This window comes from Acinonyx jubatus, chromosome B1 (genome assembly GCF_027475565.1).
Source record: "Acinonyx jubatus isolate Ajub_Pintada_27869175 chromosome B1, VMU_Ajub_asm_v1.0, whole genome shotgun sequence".
Taxonomy (NCBI): domain Eukaryota; kingdom Metazoa; phylum Chordata; class Mammalia; order Carnivora; family Felidae; genus Acinonyx; species Acinonyx jubatus.
Genome location: NC_069382.1, coordinates 161941652 through 161955970, shown reverse-complemented (window position 1 = coordinate 161955970; position 14319 = coordinate 161941652). Strand labels below are relative to the sequence as shown.

The 14319-nt window shown below is 38.6% G+C and overlaps 1 protein-coding gene and 1 pseudogene across 7 annotated transcripts in view; both read right to left on the bottom strand.

The window, feature by feature from the left end:
• Nucleotides 1–14319, bottom strand: part of CORIN (corin, serine peptidase) — a 255232-nt gene that overhangs the window by 93219 nt on the left and 147694 nt on the right. For all 7 annotated transcript variants that reach the window (XM_027056350.2, XM_053217396.1, XM_053217397.1 and 4 more), the window contains exon 6: nucleotides 3615–3728. In XM_027056350.2, coding sequence (XP_026912151.1) covers nucleotides 3615–3728 — 114 coding nt within the window. The remainder of the gene's footprint in view (nucleotides 1–3614; nucleotides 3729–14319) is intronic.
• LOC106975043 (NIF3-like protein 1) lies at nucleotides 11189–13792 on the bottom strand (annotated as a pseudogene).

Here is a 14319-nt window from a genome sequence, read left to right as displayed (position 1 = left end):
TCAAAAAGATATGTGCACCCCTATGCTTACTGCAGTATTATTTACAATAGCCAAGATGTGGAGGCAACCTAAGCGTCCATTGATAGATGAATGGATAAAAAAGATGTGGGGTGGGTGCGTGTGTGTGTGTGTGTGTGTGTGTGTGTGTGTGTATAATGGAATATTTGGGGCCATAAAAAAAGAATGGGATCTTGCCATTTGTGACAACATGGGTAGACCTTGAGGGTATTATGCTAAGTGAAATAAGTCAGAGAAAGACAAATGTCATTATGGTTTCATGTATACATGGAATCTAGAACACAAACCAAAACAGAAACAGACTCATAAATACGAAGTAAAACCTGATGACTGCCAGAGGGGAGGGGACTGGGGGGATGGGTGAAATAATGGGAGGGGATTAAGAGATACAAACTTCCAGTTATAAAATAAATCAGTCATGGGGATGAAGTACAACATAGGAAATGTGGTCAATAATATTGTAAGGTGACACATGGTGACTACACTTGTGATAAGCACTGAGTACCGTACAGAATTGTTGAATTACTATGTTGTACACTTAAAACTAATATGACATTTGTGTATCAACTACACTTCAATAAAAACAAATAGTAGAGAACCAGGCTCAAATCTAGCACTTTGAACAAGTGGCAAATTTGTTCATCACTGTCAACCTCAGCACTGCATCTGGACAAAAAGGGATAATACCTCCTCTGCTAAAAATGCAATCACATCATGTAAATAAATGCTACCAGCATAGTTGATTAGCATAGAGGAGGAGTCCTCCTCCTCCTATACCTGCCAGCGCCCTGGGAACCGGCATATCTTTCTGCTCATTCATTAGGAATGCCCAGCAAAACCGTCTTCTCTCGTTAGGAGTATGCAGGCTGCATTCACGCTCTGATTTGCATCTATGCCCTATTTCAGACTTAGCACTCCTCCTTCACCACAGGGTGGTGGACAGCGGGAGGGTGGCACCCTCAGTGAACGCACTGAAATGCCACAAGCACTGAAGGTTAAAACTCAGAATCAAATGTCCTCGTGAGTCCGGAAACAATTACACGCAAAAGCTTTCAATGTCTAACTAAGCATTTTCATAGACAAATAATCTGAAGGGATGTATTTTATTTCCTAAACTGACCAAGCCACATGGGTTTTGAAGTACGCTCATGAGGAAAGCCCGTATCTTCCTTCATAAACTTTCAGTTCCTAGGACATTGCTATATACCTTATAGAATAGTAATACCTTCCTTGTTCAGTCACTGACTGGAAAATTCGCTCCTTCAAAATCAATTGCAACCAATGCAGCAGAAAGCTCTTACTGTCTTAAGTGCAATGCTCACTGCAGTGAAGGAACAGAATGATGGGCCAGTGTGAGCCCACACCGGGAGTAGAGGCACATGCAGAATTTTAATAATGCCCACATGGGCTGTATTGGGAGATAAGGAAAAGATTCCACCACAATTTCCATAATTTCCATAATTCTATTGAATCATTTTAAATTCCCTACTGTGGGCGCTCTATACAATATTGCCTTCTAATTCTACAGCAGTACTCCCTAATGTAAGTATACATCCTGTGAAAATGTTTTTCATGTAAAATCACGTGCCACAGGTTTTTCTGAACAGGTAATTCCAAAATATAAAAACAAATGTCATAGTGAAAATATTTCCAAAATATGGGTGGCATATCTGAAGTTCCATAGGATGCTAGATATTACACAAAATAAATAAAAGAATGCATGAAAAATAAATAAATAAAAGTGGGGGTATAAATGAACAAATAATTTTGAGAAAATACGAAGCTAAGCAAAATTAATAAGTATTTACTTATTTATTTACTTATTTATTTAATGTTTATTATTTTTGAGAGAAAGAGAGAGACAGGAGCACAATCTGAGCTGACAGCACAGAGCCCAACGCAGGGCTCAAAACCACGAACTGTGAGATCATGACTTGAGCCGAAGTCGGGTGCTCAACTAACTGAGCCACCCAGGCACCCCAGTAAGTCTTTTTTTTAACTGCATTTCTCAGATCTTGCAATGTGTATGTGTTGCAACTCTCTAAAAAGTAGATTTGGCAGAATGTCTCAAATTTATTTTTTTTCTCATGCAGTTTTCAAGACTGAGGAACTATGGAACATGAGTTAGGGAAACGCTGACCTGAAATATTATCATAATATACTGCCTTCAACACTTATGATAAATAAGCATCCTAATCCTTCAGAGAAACAAAAGGTGGTCCACCTGGCAAAGAGACCACAAGAACCTCTCAATTAAGGTCAACAGTGATGAGCTCTCATACAGCCTTGGCAACTCCTATAGGGAGTAAAACACAGCTTTTCCCGCGGTAACTTTTGCTGGTCGTATAACCATTAAAAAGCAATTAGAACACTACATATGGTTCTGCTTTGGATGCAAATCCTGCAATGTATTATTGAGATGAATTTTTCTTTTTCATCTGTTGCTTAAGTGCAAAACAACTTGAAAGTTGGAATGTATGTGTGTGTGTGTGTGTGTGTGTGTGTGTATATATATATATATGTGTGTGTATATATACATATATATATATATGTGTGTGTATATATATATATATATATATATATATATATATATATGTAGGACCAGAATGTTTATGTCCTCTCAAAATGTGTATGTTAAAGCCTTAACCCCCAAATAACTGTATTTGGAGACAGAACCTGTAAGAAGGTGATAAAGCTTAGATGTGGCTATACAAGTGGGGCCCTAATCTAAGTACCCTTATAAGAGGATGAGGCACCAGAGCCCTCTCTCTCTCTCTCTCTCTCTCTCTCTCTCACCCTCTCCTATCTTCTCCCCCTCCCTCTCTGCCTCCAAAGAGGTCACGTGAGCACATAGGAAGCTGGAAGCTGCCTGTAAGCCAAGAGAACTGTCACCAGACACTGAACTTGGTTGGCCTTGATCTTAGACTCTCCAGCCTCCAGAACTGGGAGAGAATAAATTTCTCCTATTGAAACCATGAAGTCTGCAGTATTTTGAACGGCAGCCCAAGCAGACTACTACAATATTAGACAAGCCACCCAGCAATCGAGTCAAAACAAGCAATCAAATCAATAGCCAACAAACTGACGATGTTTATGGCTGAATCTATCAATGCATGGATTCAAAACAGTTAACACCATGGTCTCTCTCCAGGTTTCGAGAAAACCTAAACAAGAGGTTTTGCATCTGCTGGACCTGGAATGTTAAGCATCACAAGGGTGAAAATTTTCCCTCTTAAAAACGTCCTTTTCCAAAAAGCTGACCTTTATAGCTCATTAAACTTTAAAAACAAAAACAAAATCCTCCCCCAAACAAAATAAACAAAAAAGCCTTCTTGCAATTTTGAGCACTTGAGGCAACACAACGCCCCAGTCCTTGAGCAGCTCCATTGTGGCCTCCAGCTCCTGCCCTGCTAAGGGCATCAGGCCTTTGAAAGGCGCGCAAACCCCGTACCCGTTGGCTCACTTTAGAAAGGCAAACTAGCAGTGGTCTGCGCAAGGGCCGGTGGTCGGCAGGCTCTGACAATGCAATGGCTGTGGTCTGTAGGCGCCTGACTAGGACCCGGCCGCCCGCACAACCCCCAGGGCCCCGCGCCTACTGCAATGCTCCTCATCGCTCCAGTCGTTACAGTCGTTGTGGCCGTTGCACTGCAGCTTCCGGGGCACGCAGTGCCCGCTGGCGCACAGAAAGCTCTCGCCCCCTCCGCACAGCCCTGAAATACAAGGGTGGGAACACAGCGTGAGAAGGGTTTTCCCATCAAAAGTGGGAGAAATGAAGAACAGAGTTTGGAAAACCTTCCCTTGCTCTCCAACGGATTTGTGTCCACATTCCCTCACCGAGTTTCCTTTGGCCCTCTAGAACATGAATGGTGAAATTGCCTGGGAATAATACAAACAGTGCCTGAGAAACGCAAAAGAAAACTCAGCACTAGGCTTGCGGGGTGAGAGGTCTCCGTGTTCAGAGCACAAGAGGGTAGGTATTCTTATCAATTGCACGATTTATGTGGGGAAAATACCAGATGTGAATATTTTTCTTAATAACTGCAAATTATTTAAAAATGAAGTGCTGTTAGTTGAACAAACATTAAAAAAAAAAAGAAAAAAAGAAAGAAACAAACACGCAAACAAACAAAAAACCCCAACCCTCTCCTTCTAAATTGCTGCACCCGGCGTCTGGGTGGCTCAGCCGATTGTCTGACTTCCGCTCAGGTCATGACCTCAACGTTGGTGAGTTGAAGGCCCCCATGCGGCTCTGTGCTGACAGCTCAGAGCCTGGACGCTGCTTGGGATTCTGTGTCTCCCTCTCTCTCTGCCCCTCTTCCACTCAAGCTCCACCTTCCTTTCTCTCTCCCTGTCTCAAAAATAAATAAACATTAAAAAAAATTAAAATGCTACACAATGCTGCACAGTAAAGTTACAGTAAAAAGAGTCCATCGTTGTGTGCTTGAACCAGGCCTAGAGACACCCTGATCTGTAGTGAAATATATTTACTTGCCTTAAAAGGATGTCAGTTGACTATATCAGAGTCTATTTTGGCATAAGGAATGTGAAACATGACCTAAGGATTTTTTCATTCTTTTCTTCAGCATAGTTACATCTTAATATTTTTTGCTTAGTATTATGGTACTCTTTTTTTAATCAATATTCAATGGCTTCAAAATTACAGTAGACAAGTGTAAGACAAAAAGCTAGAGAGATTTTTTTTTAAGGAAAATCATTAACAAAAGGCAAAATCAGTTCCTTTTCAAAATAAAATGGGTGTTAAAATAGACTTAAATATTTGGTAATGTGCATCAAATGCCTTTCAAATGTGCATGACCTTTCACCAAGCGCCTTATTCCTTGGACTTCATACAAAGGAAATCATTATAAATAAGTGCAAGTTTTTACTTTTAAGGCTATTTGTACAATCATGATTTATAATGAGGAAATGATAGAAAAGAACTATGCAATAGTAGGAGGCTGGTTAAATTTTGTTACCTTCATAATAAGAAATACTGTTAGAGCCATTGAAAAGTATACTGCAGAAAATACTTGATGTCTTAGGACAAAGTTCAAGATAATTTAAGTGGAAAAACACTGGTACGGAAAAAAAGCATAATATAATTTGGCCTAGAAAGAAGTAAATCAATGGTTACTGTGATTATCCCCAGTATTGGGATTAAAAGCAATTTTTATTTTCTTCATTTTATTTTCCTCTGTATTTTACAAATGTTCTTATAATGATGGTGTCTGTTTTTATTCAAGTATAATTGACACATAACGTTATATTAGTTTCAGGTGCACGGCATAATGATTCAGTGTTTGTATACACAGCCAAATGATCACTTCAGTCGTTCTAGTTACCATCCATCACCAGTGAAAGTTACAGATTTTTTTTCTTGTGATGGCAACTTTTAAGATTTACTCTCTTGGCAACTTACAAATATGCACCATAATGTTATTGACTACTGTATATTTCATCCCCATGACTTATTTATTTTGTAACTAAGTTTGTACCTCTTGACCCCCATTTGCTCCCATTTCATTCACACCCAACCTCCCTCCCCTCTAGAAACCATCATTCTGTTTCTGTATCTCCATGTTTTGTTTTGTCTTCTTTGTTCCTTTGTTTTGTTTTTTAGATTCCACACATAATTGAGATCATATGGTATTTGTCTTTCTCTGTCTGACTTATTTCAGTTGGCATAATACCTTCAAGGTCCAGCCATCTTGTTACAAATGGCAAAATGTCATTCTTTTTTCTTTTGGCTGAGTAGTATTCCTTTGTGTATGTGTATACCACATTTTCTTTATCCTTTCATCTATCAATAGAAACTTAGGCTGTTTACATATCTTGGCTTGTGTAAATAATGCTCAATGAATATAGGGATGCATATATCTTTTCAATTTAATGTTTTCCTTTTCTTCAGATAAATATCCAGAAGTGGAATTACTACATCAGTGTGGTAGCTCTATTTGAATTTTTTGAGGAACCTCCATATTAATTTCCATAGTGGCTACACCGATTTACATTTGCACCAACAGTGCATGAAAGTTCTCTTTTCTCCATATCCTTGTCAGCATTTGCTATTCCTTGTCTTTTTGATAATAACCAAACACCTGGGAAGCAATATCTCATAGTGCTTTTGATTTGCATTTCCTTGATGATCAGTGGTGTTGAGCATCTTTTCATGTGCTTGTTGGCCAACTGTATGTCTTCTTTGGAAAAAATGTCTGTTCAGATCCTCTGCCCAATTTTTAAATCAGGTTGTGTTTTGTTGTTTTGCGATAGAGTTGTATGAGTTCTTCATATATTTTGGATATTGATCCCTTATCAGTTACATCATTTGCAAATATCTTCTCCCATTAGTAGCTTGCCTTTCATTTTGTTGATGGTTTCCTTTGCTGTGCAGAAGGTTTTTAGTTCCAAGTAGTCCCAATTGTTTATTTTTGCTTTTGTTTTTGGAATTTGATTCAAACATTCATCACTAAGACTGATGTCAAGGAGCTTGCCACCTATGTTTTCTCCTATAAATTTTATGGTTTCAGGTCTCACATTCAAGTCTTTAATCCATTTTGAGTTTATTTTTATGTGTGGTGTAAGAGAGTAGTCCAGTTTCATTCTTGAGCATATGGCTGTCCAGTTTTCCCAACACCATTTTTTAAAGAGTGTGTCCTTTCCCCATAGTATATTCTTGTCTCCTTTGTTGTAAATTAATTGACCATATATGCACGGGTTTATTTCTGGACTCTCTATTCCTTTCCATGGATCCATGTGTCTGTTTTTTATGCCTATACCATACTGTTTTGATTACTATAGCTTTATAATATAGTTTGAAACCAGGGAGCATTATACCTCCAGTTTCATTCTCTTTCTTCAAGATTGCTTTTGCTATTCAGGATCTTTTGTGGTTTATACAAATTTTAGGATTGTTTTATTTCTGTGAAAAATGTCATGGATTTTTGCATCTATGTTCATTAGAGATATTGGCCTATTGCTTTCCTTTGGTTTCTTCTCCTTTTCTTTTCTTTTCTTTTCTTTTTCTTTTCTTCCTTTCTTATGATGTCCTAGTCTGGTTTTGGTTTCAGGGTAATGCTGGCCTTGTAAAATGAGCTTTGAAGTGTCCTTTCTTCTTCAATTTTTTGGAAGAGTCAGAAAAGGATATATATAAAATCTTCAAATGTGGGGTAGAATTCACCAGTGAAGCCATCTGATCCTGGACTTCTGTTTATTGTTGGTAGGTTTTTGAATACTGATTAATCTCCTTACCAGTAATTGGTCTATTCAGCCTTTTTATTTCTTCATTATTCAATCTTGAAAGATTATATGTTTCTAGGAATTTATCCATTTCTTCTAGGTTATCCAATTTTCTGGCACAGAATTGTTCATAGTTTCTCAAGATGTTTTATATTTCTGTGGTATCAGTTGTAACTTCTCTTCTTCCATTTCTTATTTTATTTATTTGAGCCCTCTCTCTTTTTTTCTTGGTGAGCGTAAAGATTTTTAAATGTTGCTTATCTTTTCAAAGATCAAGCTCTTGTTTACAAGCTCAAGTTACTTAGTTACTATTATCTTTTCAGTCTCTATTTCATTTACTTCTGTGTTGATCTTTGTTATTTCCTTACTTCTACTAACTTTGAGCTTTGCTTCTTTGTCCTTTTCTAGTTCTTACGTATAAGGTTAGATTGCTATTTGGGATTTTTCTTGTTGCTTGTGGTAGGCCCACATTGCTATGAACCTCCCTCTTAGAAACTACTTTTATTGCATCTCAAAGATTTGTATTTCCATTTTTCTTGTCTCAAGGTATTTTTTGATTTCTCCTTTGATCTTGTCATTGACTCATTATATATTTATGTATATATTTATGTGGAGTTATTTAATCTCCACATATTTGTGACCTTTCCAGTTTTCTTCTTTGATTCCTAGTTTCATACTGTTGTGGTCAGAAAAGATGCTTGATATGATTTCAGTCTCCTTTAATTTATGAAGACCTGTTTTGGGGCCTAACATATAATCTATCTTGGAGAATGTTCCATGTGCATTTGAGAAAAATGTGTATTTTTTTGCTTTTGGATAAAATGTTCTGTAAATATCTATTAAGTCCATCTGGTCTAATATATCATTTAAGACCAATGTTTTTTTATTGATTTTTTTTGTCTAGATAATCCATCCATTGATGTAAATGGGGTATTAAAGACCTCTACTAATTTGTATTCCTGTCAATTTTTCCCTTTAGGTCTGTTAATATTTGCTTTATATATTTAGGTACTCCTATGTTACATGCATAATATTTACAAAAATTATTATCCTCTCATTGGATAGACCCCTTTATCATTATATAATGCCCTTCTTTGCCTTTTATTACAGTGTTTGTTTTAAAGTCTATTTTGTTGCGTATAAACATAGCTACCCCAGCTTTCTTTCGGGTTCTGTTTGCATGGAACATCTTTTTCCATCTCTTCACCTGCAGTCTTTGAGTGCCATTACATCTGAAGTGAATCTCTTGTAGGTACAAAAAAATGGATTTTATTATAATTTTTTTTTAATCCAGCCACTCCATGTTTTTTGGTGGGAGAATTTAGTCAATTTACATTTATTTATTTTTTTTAAATCTTCACTGATACTTTATTTTTTTTAACTATAAATGATATATTTGGGGGTATTTTTAGTTATTTATAAATGTTAGCATGCCAGTAAAGAAAAGTTAGAGTAGTAGCAAAACTAAAAGGCAACCGACAGAATGGGAGAAGATATTTGCAAATGACATATCAGATAAAGGGTTAGTATCCAAAATCTAAGAACTTTGTTTGATAAAAGAACTTATCAAACTCAACACCCAAAAAACAAATAATCCCGTGAAGAAATGGGCAAAAGACATGAATAGACACTTCTCCAGAGAAGACATCCAGATGGCCAACCGACACATGAAAAAGTGCTCAACATCACTCATCATCAGGGAAATACAAATCAAAACCACCATGAGATACCACCTTACACCTGTCAGAATGGCTCACATTAACAACTCAGGCAACAACATGTTGCCGAGGACGTGGAGAAAGAGGATCTCTTTTGCATTGTTGGTGGGAATGCAAGCTGGTGCAGCCACTCTGGAAAACAGTATGGAGGTTCCTCAAAAAACTAAAAATAGAACTACACTACAACCCAGCAATTGCACTACTAGGCAGCTATCCATGGAATACAGATGTGCTGTTTCAAAGGGACACATGCACCCCCATGTTTATAGCAGCACTATCAACAATAGCCAAAGTATGGAAAGGACCTAAATGTCCATCGATGGATGAATGATAAAGAAGATGTGGTATACACACACACACACACACACACACACACACACACACACACACACAATGGAGTATTACTTGGCAATCAAAAAGAATGAAATCTTGCCATTTGCAACTACGTGAATGGAACTGGAGGGTATTATGCTAAGTGAAATTAGTCAGAGAAAGACAAATATCATATGACTTCACTCATATGAGCACTTTAAGAGACAAAGCAGATGAACATAAAGGAAGGGAAACAAAAATAATATAAAAACAGGGAGGGGGACAAAACAGAAGAGACTCATAAACCGGAGAACAAACTGAGGGGTACTGGAAGGGTTGTGAGAGGGGGGATGGGCTAAATGGGTAAGGGACATTAAGGAATCTACTCCTGAAATCATTGTTGCACTATATGCTGACTAATTTGGATGTAAATTTAAAAAATAAAAAACAAAAAGTTACAGTAGTAATGTCATTCTTTAAAGAAAAAAACTATTTGGCAATAAGTTTGACAAATCATAAAGAAATTATATGATCAATTAACCCCTTCTGGAACTCTATCCAAAGGAATCCACAACCTTCAACTTGATTAACTGTTAAAGTTAAAATCATGCTATACCTTAAGTGTGCCATAAATTTAAAATGGCTTGATCATGACTGGCCTCAGGCTATTTCTTAAGCATCATCTCTGACCATACCTTCCCTGCCTCCTGCTTTCTGCCCTGACAATAATGAATTGGTTACTTGGGTTTTTTCAATGCATTGTGCTGTTTCTTTACACTTACTGTGTTTGTTCAAGCTGTACCTTCTGACTGAATTCTACCCACTTCCCCCAGAAAACCTTCCTTGTAGGCCCTCTGCATATTTTTGGCACAATCACAATAACTCTTAAGTATTATCCAATTAAGTTGAAGTATTAAACTCTTAAGTATTATCCAATTTCTGTCCCTATTTTCCCCACATAAAACACAAACAATAACTGAAGCAAATACCACTGAGATAGTATCTCAAAGCTGTCTGCTGTCTCATTCTCTCACTTGGACATTGTTGGCGGTCTCTCATCAAAGCTCTCTACTTGGCTTCTGACACTGCTGATCTTCTCCCACCTCCTCTCTTGGCTCCTCCTCCAATTCTCTAACTGGGTGCATTTCTTAAGGCTCGGTCCAATTGGTTATTTCTGTAGTGAATTAATATTACAGGTGAATCACCAAGAATAATTTGTAAGCTAGGATCCCAAATCCCCCAGGAGGTAAGATTGGTAGGAAAGGGGTCCTACAAAAGAAATGTAAAATTCGTCTAATCTTTATTTATTTTTGAGAGAGAGAGAAAGAGCGTGAACAGGGGAGGAACAGAGAGAGAGGGAGACACAGAATCCAAAGCAGGCTCCAGGCTCTGAGCTGTCAGCACAGAGCCTGACGTGGGGCTCAAACCCACAAGCTGAGAGATCATGACCTGAGCCGAAGTTGAACGCTTAACCGACCGAGCCACCCAGGAGCCCCATGTTAGACAGTATTTTTAAAAGATTTTCTTTTCTCATTATCAAAGTAACATGCTCAGCATAAATTAGAAATATACATGTATAGGAGCATTCAAAAGAAAAACCTTCCATCATACCACCCAGAGAAAATCCCAGTTAAAATGGATTACTTTTGGGGCACCTGGGTGGCGCAGTCGGTTAAGCGTCCGACTTCAGCCAGGTCACGATCTCGCGGTCCGTGAGTTCGAGCCCCGCGTCAGGCTCTGGGCTGATGGCTCAGAGCCTGGAGCCTGTTTCTGATTCTGTGTCTCCCTCTCTCTCTGCCCCTCCCCCGTTCATGCTCTGTCTCTCTCTGTCCCAAAAATAAATAAACGTTGAAAAAAAAAATTTTAAAAATAAATAAATAAATAAATAAATAAATAAATAAAATGGATTACTTTTCCTTCAGGATTTCTTACATACCTCCTATGTCAGTTTTATCATCCATGCTGATTAAGAAGTAGTTAAGAACACAGACTCTGGAGCCAGACTGCCTGAGTTTGTGTCCTAACTCCATCACTTCCTAACTATGTGGCCTTGGGCAAACTCTTTAACCTCTGTTTCAGTTTCTTCATCTGTAAAATGGGGATAATAATAACTATATTCTTGTTTATAAAGAATTGAAAATATTTATAACATACTTAAGAGAGTGCCTGGCACAAAATCAATATTATATAATTACTGGTATTATTTTGAAAGCTAAGCATTTTTATATATTACTAATAAAATTACAGGTGAGTTACCTAAAAGCAATAAAATAATAGTTATGAATAATGCTCATGTATATTAAGAAAAAAAAAACTCCCTCTGATTTTGAAATTTAGGTGAGAGATTAGTAATCTAGAAACAGGAACATACAGACAGACCTTCTCACCCTCTAGAGGCTACTACCTAGAAATCAGTGTTCCAATCTGAAGTTTTTTAAAAGTATGTTTTCACTTTTATTTTTTTAATATTTATTTTTGAGAAAGAGAGAGCACTAGTGGGGGAGACACAGAGAGAGGGGGAGAGAGAACCCCAAGCAGGCTCTGTGCTGTCAGCCCAGAGCCCCATAAAGGGCTCGATCCCACAAACCAGGAGATCATGACATGAGTTGGTTGAGTCAGACACTCAACCAACTAAGCCACCCAGGGGCTCCTAAAAGTATGTTTTTAAACTGGTTAAGGGCAGAAAGATCTAGAAAGACACATTCCACCTTTAATTAAACTAAGGAGACAATTACTTGAGCTACTTACCAAGTGTGTTAAGTAAACAGATTTTAGTTGATCTTTCCTGGAGTTTATAATGAATATATACTTTACATTGTATATTCTTAGTTCATCTTTTATGATGAATATTTGTTCTTTAATGGTAGTTACGTCATGGTTTTCACCATAGGAGCTACAGGACATTTGGTGAAGCAGATTTAGAAACCAGAAATAAGTACATTCTAAGACATTCTTCCAGAAGGATACCAACTCCGTTGATTCTCGTTATGCATTCACATTGGGAACCAGTTTGTCGATTTTGTCATCCTGTTGTTCCTGTATGCTGTGCACCACATGAAGCGGGTCCCTGTCTGTTTCTGACAGGATAATATTAATCTTATTTTCCTAAGGGAGCACCCAGCGTATCTTGAAGATCAGAAAGAAAGCTTCACTCGATGTTGCTGTGTTGACACAGGAAGACATTTATTCCTTGGGGTGCAGCATACAGAGCATCACGACGGAACATCTCACTTGTGAGGGAAAGGTCGGCCACTGCCAACCTGCAGCACAGTGCTCCTAGAACCAGTGCACAGGGTCACAGCTTTGACTGGAGTCCTTCTTACCTCAAGAGCAAGACCATGAGATAGTTTAAAGTGACTTTTGATTCACACAATCATGGCTGCCAAGGCAATAGACACATCCACCATGCACAACTGTCCCATTCCAGCATGTGGGAGCCGAGGCTTCCCCAGTGACAAAATTTCAGTCTTCTGATAAAATGTCTGCTCTTAGAAAGAACAGCCACCACCTGCATCAAATCCCCCTGACTGCAATTCAGACTAATCCACGTTTGTTCTTCATCACCAGTCCTAGTAGAAGAAGTGACAGAAACACGCACAATTCCTTTCACTGCAGAAATGACTTTGGCCGGTCCGTGGGTGCAGTTAACACTGAATTCTACCCTGTACATTCCCCTCATGGGGTAGTTGGGAGCTTTGGAAGGATGTATGGGCCTGGAGGTGCAAACTCCAAGCCCTTAAGCCAACTGGCTGCTGACTTCTTGAGGTGTGGCATCCTGGGCTGTGTGAGAAGAATAAATATGGACGGTTTCCCAGAGCCAGGAGCACCAGGCACTCCTTCCAGGTTTTCCAGGTTATGTGCTTCAAGGGTCAGAAAATAGGCGGATGGTAGGAGAGAGTGAGACCTGCCTTCTTCTGCAGCGCCTCCTGCATCACTTCCGCAGTCAAGTTATTGGTAAGGAAGAGTGTGTTCACAGTGTGTTGTGGGATTCGTTCCACCATAATCCAACACTGTCCCAACTTTCAGCAAGTGAGAGGGATGCGAAGTTATTCAAGGAGGAAAGCAGAGCCTTCAAATCCATGAAGGAATGGGGATTTGCAGATCAGGGAACGGACAAGCCGGACTATTGTGGGAATGAGGTGTACACGAGATGATAACATACAGAGATCAGGGAACACGGAGTCCCTCTCATTTCAGCCCCACGTCAGACCTTTTCCAGGACAATGAAGAGACCAGGCATGGCCAGAAGCTCCTGAGTCAGGACCCCTGCCCTACTCATGCCCTATGCTTTTGTGGGACAAACCAGTTTTCTGCCCCATCTCCTCGTCTGCCTCCTTTTGCAGCAGCACCTCCCACAGCCACCACGACGTGAGTCCTAGTCCATTTACATTTAAAGTAATTATTAGGTAGGTACTTACTGCCATTCGGTTCATTGCTTCTTGGCTGCTTTCTAGTTCTTTGTTCCTTCTTCTCTTGCTCTCTTCCCTTATGGTTTGATGAGTTTGTTTTTTTGGTTTTCATTGCTTCTTGGCTGCTTTCTAGTTCTTTGTTCCTTCTTCTCTTGCTCTCTTCCCTTATGGTTTGATGAGTTTGTTTTTTTGGTTTTTTTTTTTAGATAAGGATTTTTTTTGGAAATAAGGTCTTTTATTTGTTTTTTTAAAAATCTTTTATTCAATTTATTTAAATGAATACAGACAAAAACCAATATTTACCCATTTCTTCCACCTCCCCCTAGACTCTGCCTCTTGCAAACACCAATCTGTTCTCTGTGTCCATGAGTTTGGTGTTTTGTTTTGCTTTTGTTTGTTTTTAAGATTCCACCTATAAGAGGGATCATGTGGTATTTGTCTTTCTTTGACTTTTCCCTTGGCATAATGCCTTTGAGGTCCATATATGTTGTCACAAATGGTAAAAATTCCTTTTTTTATGGTTCTTTTTTAATGGTTCAGTAATATTCCATTGCGTGTATACACATACACACACACACACACACACACATACACACACACACACACATATGTATATACCATTCATC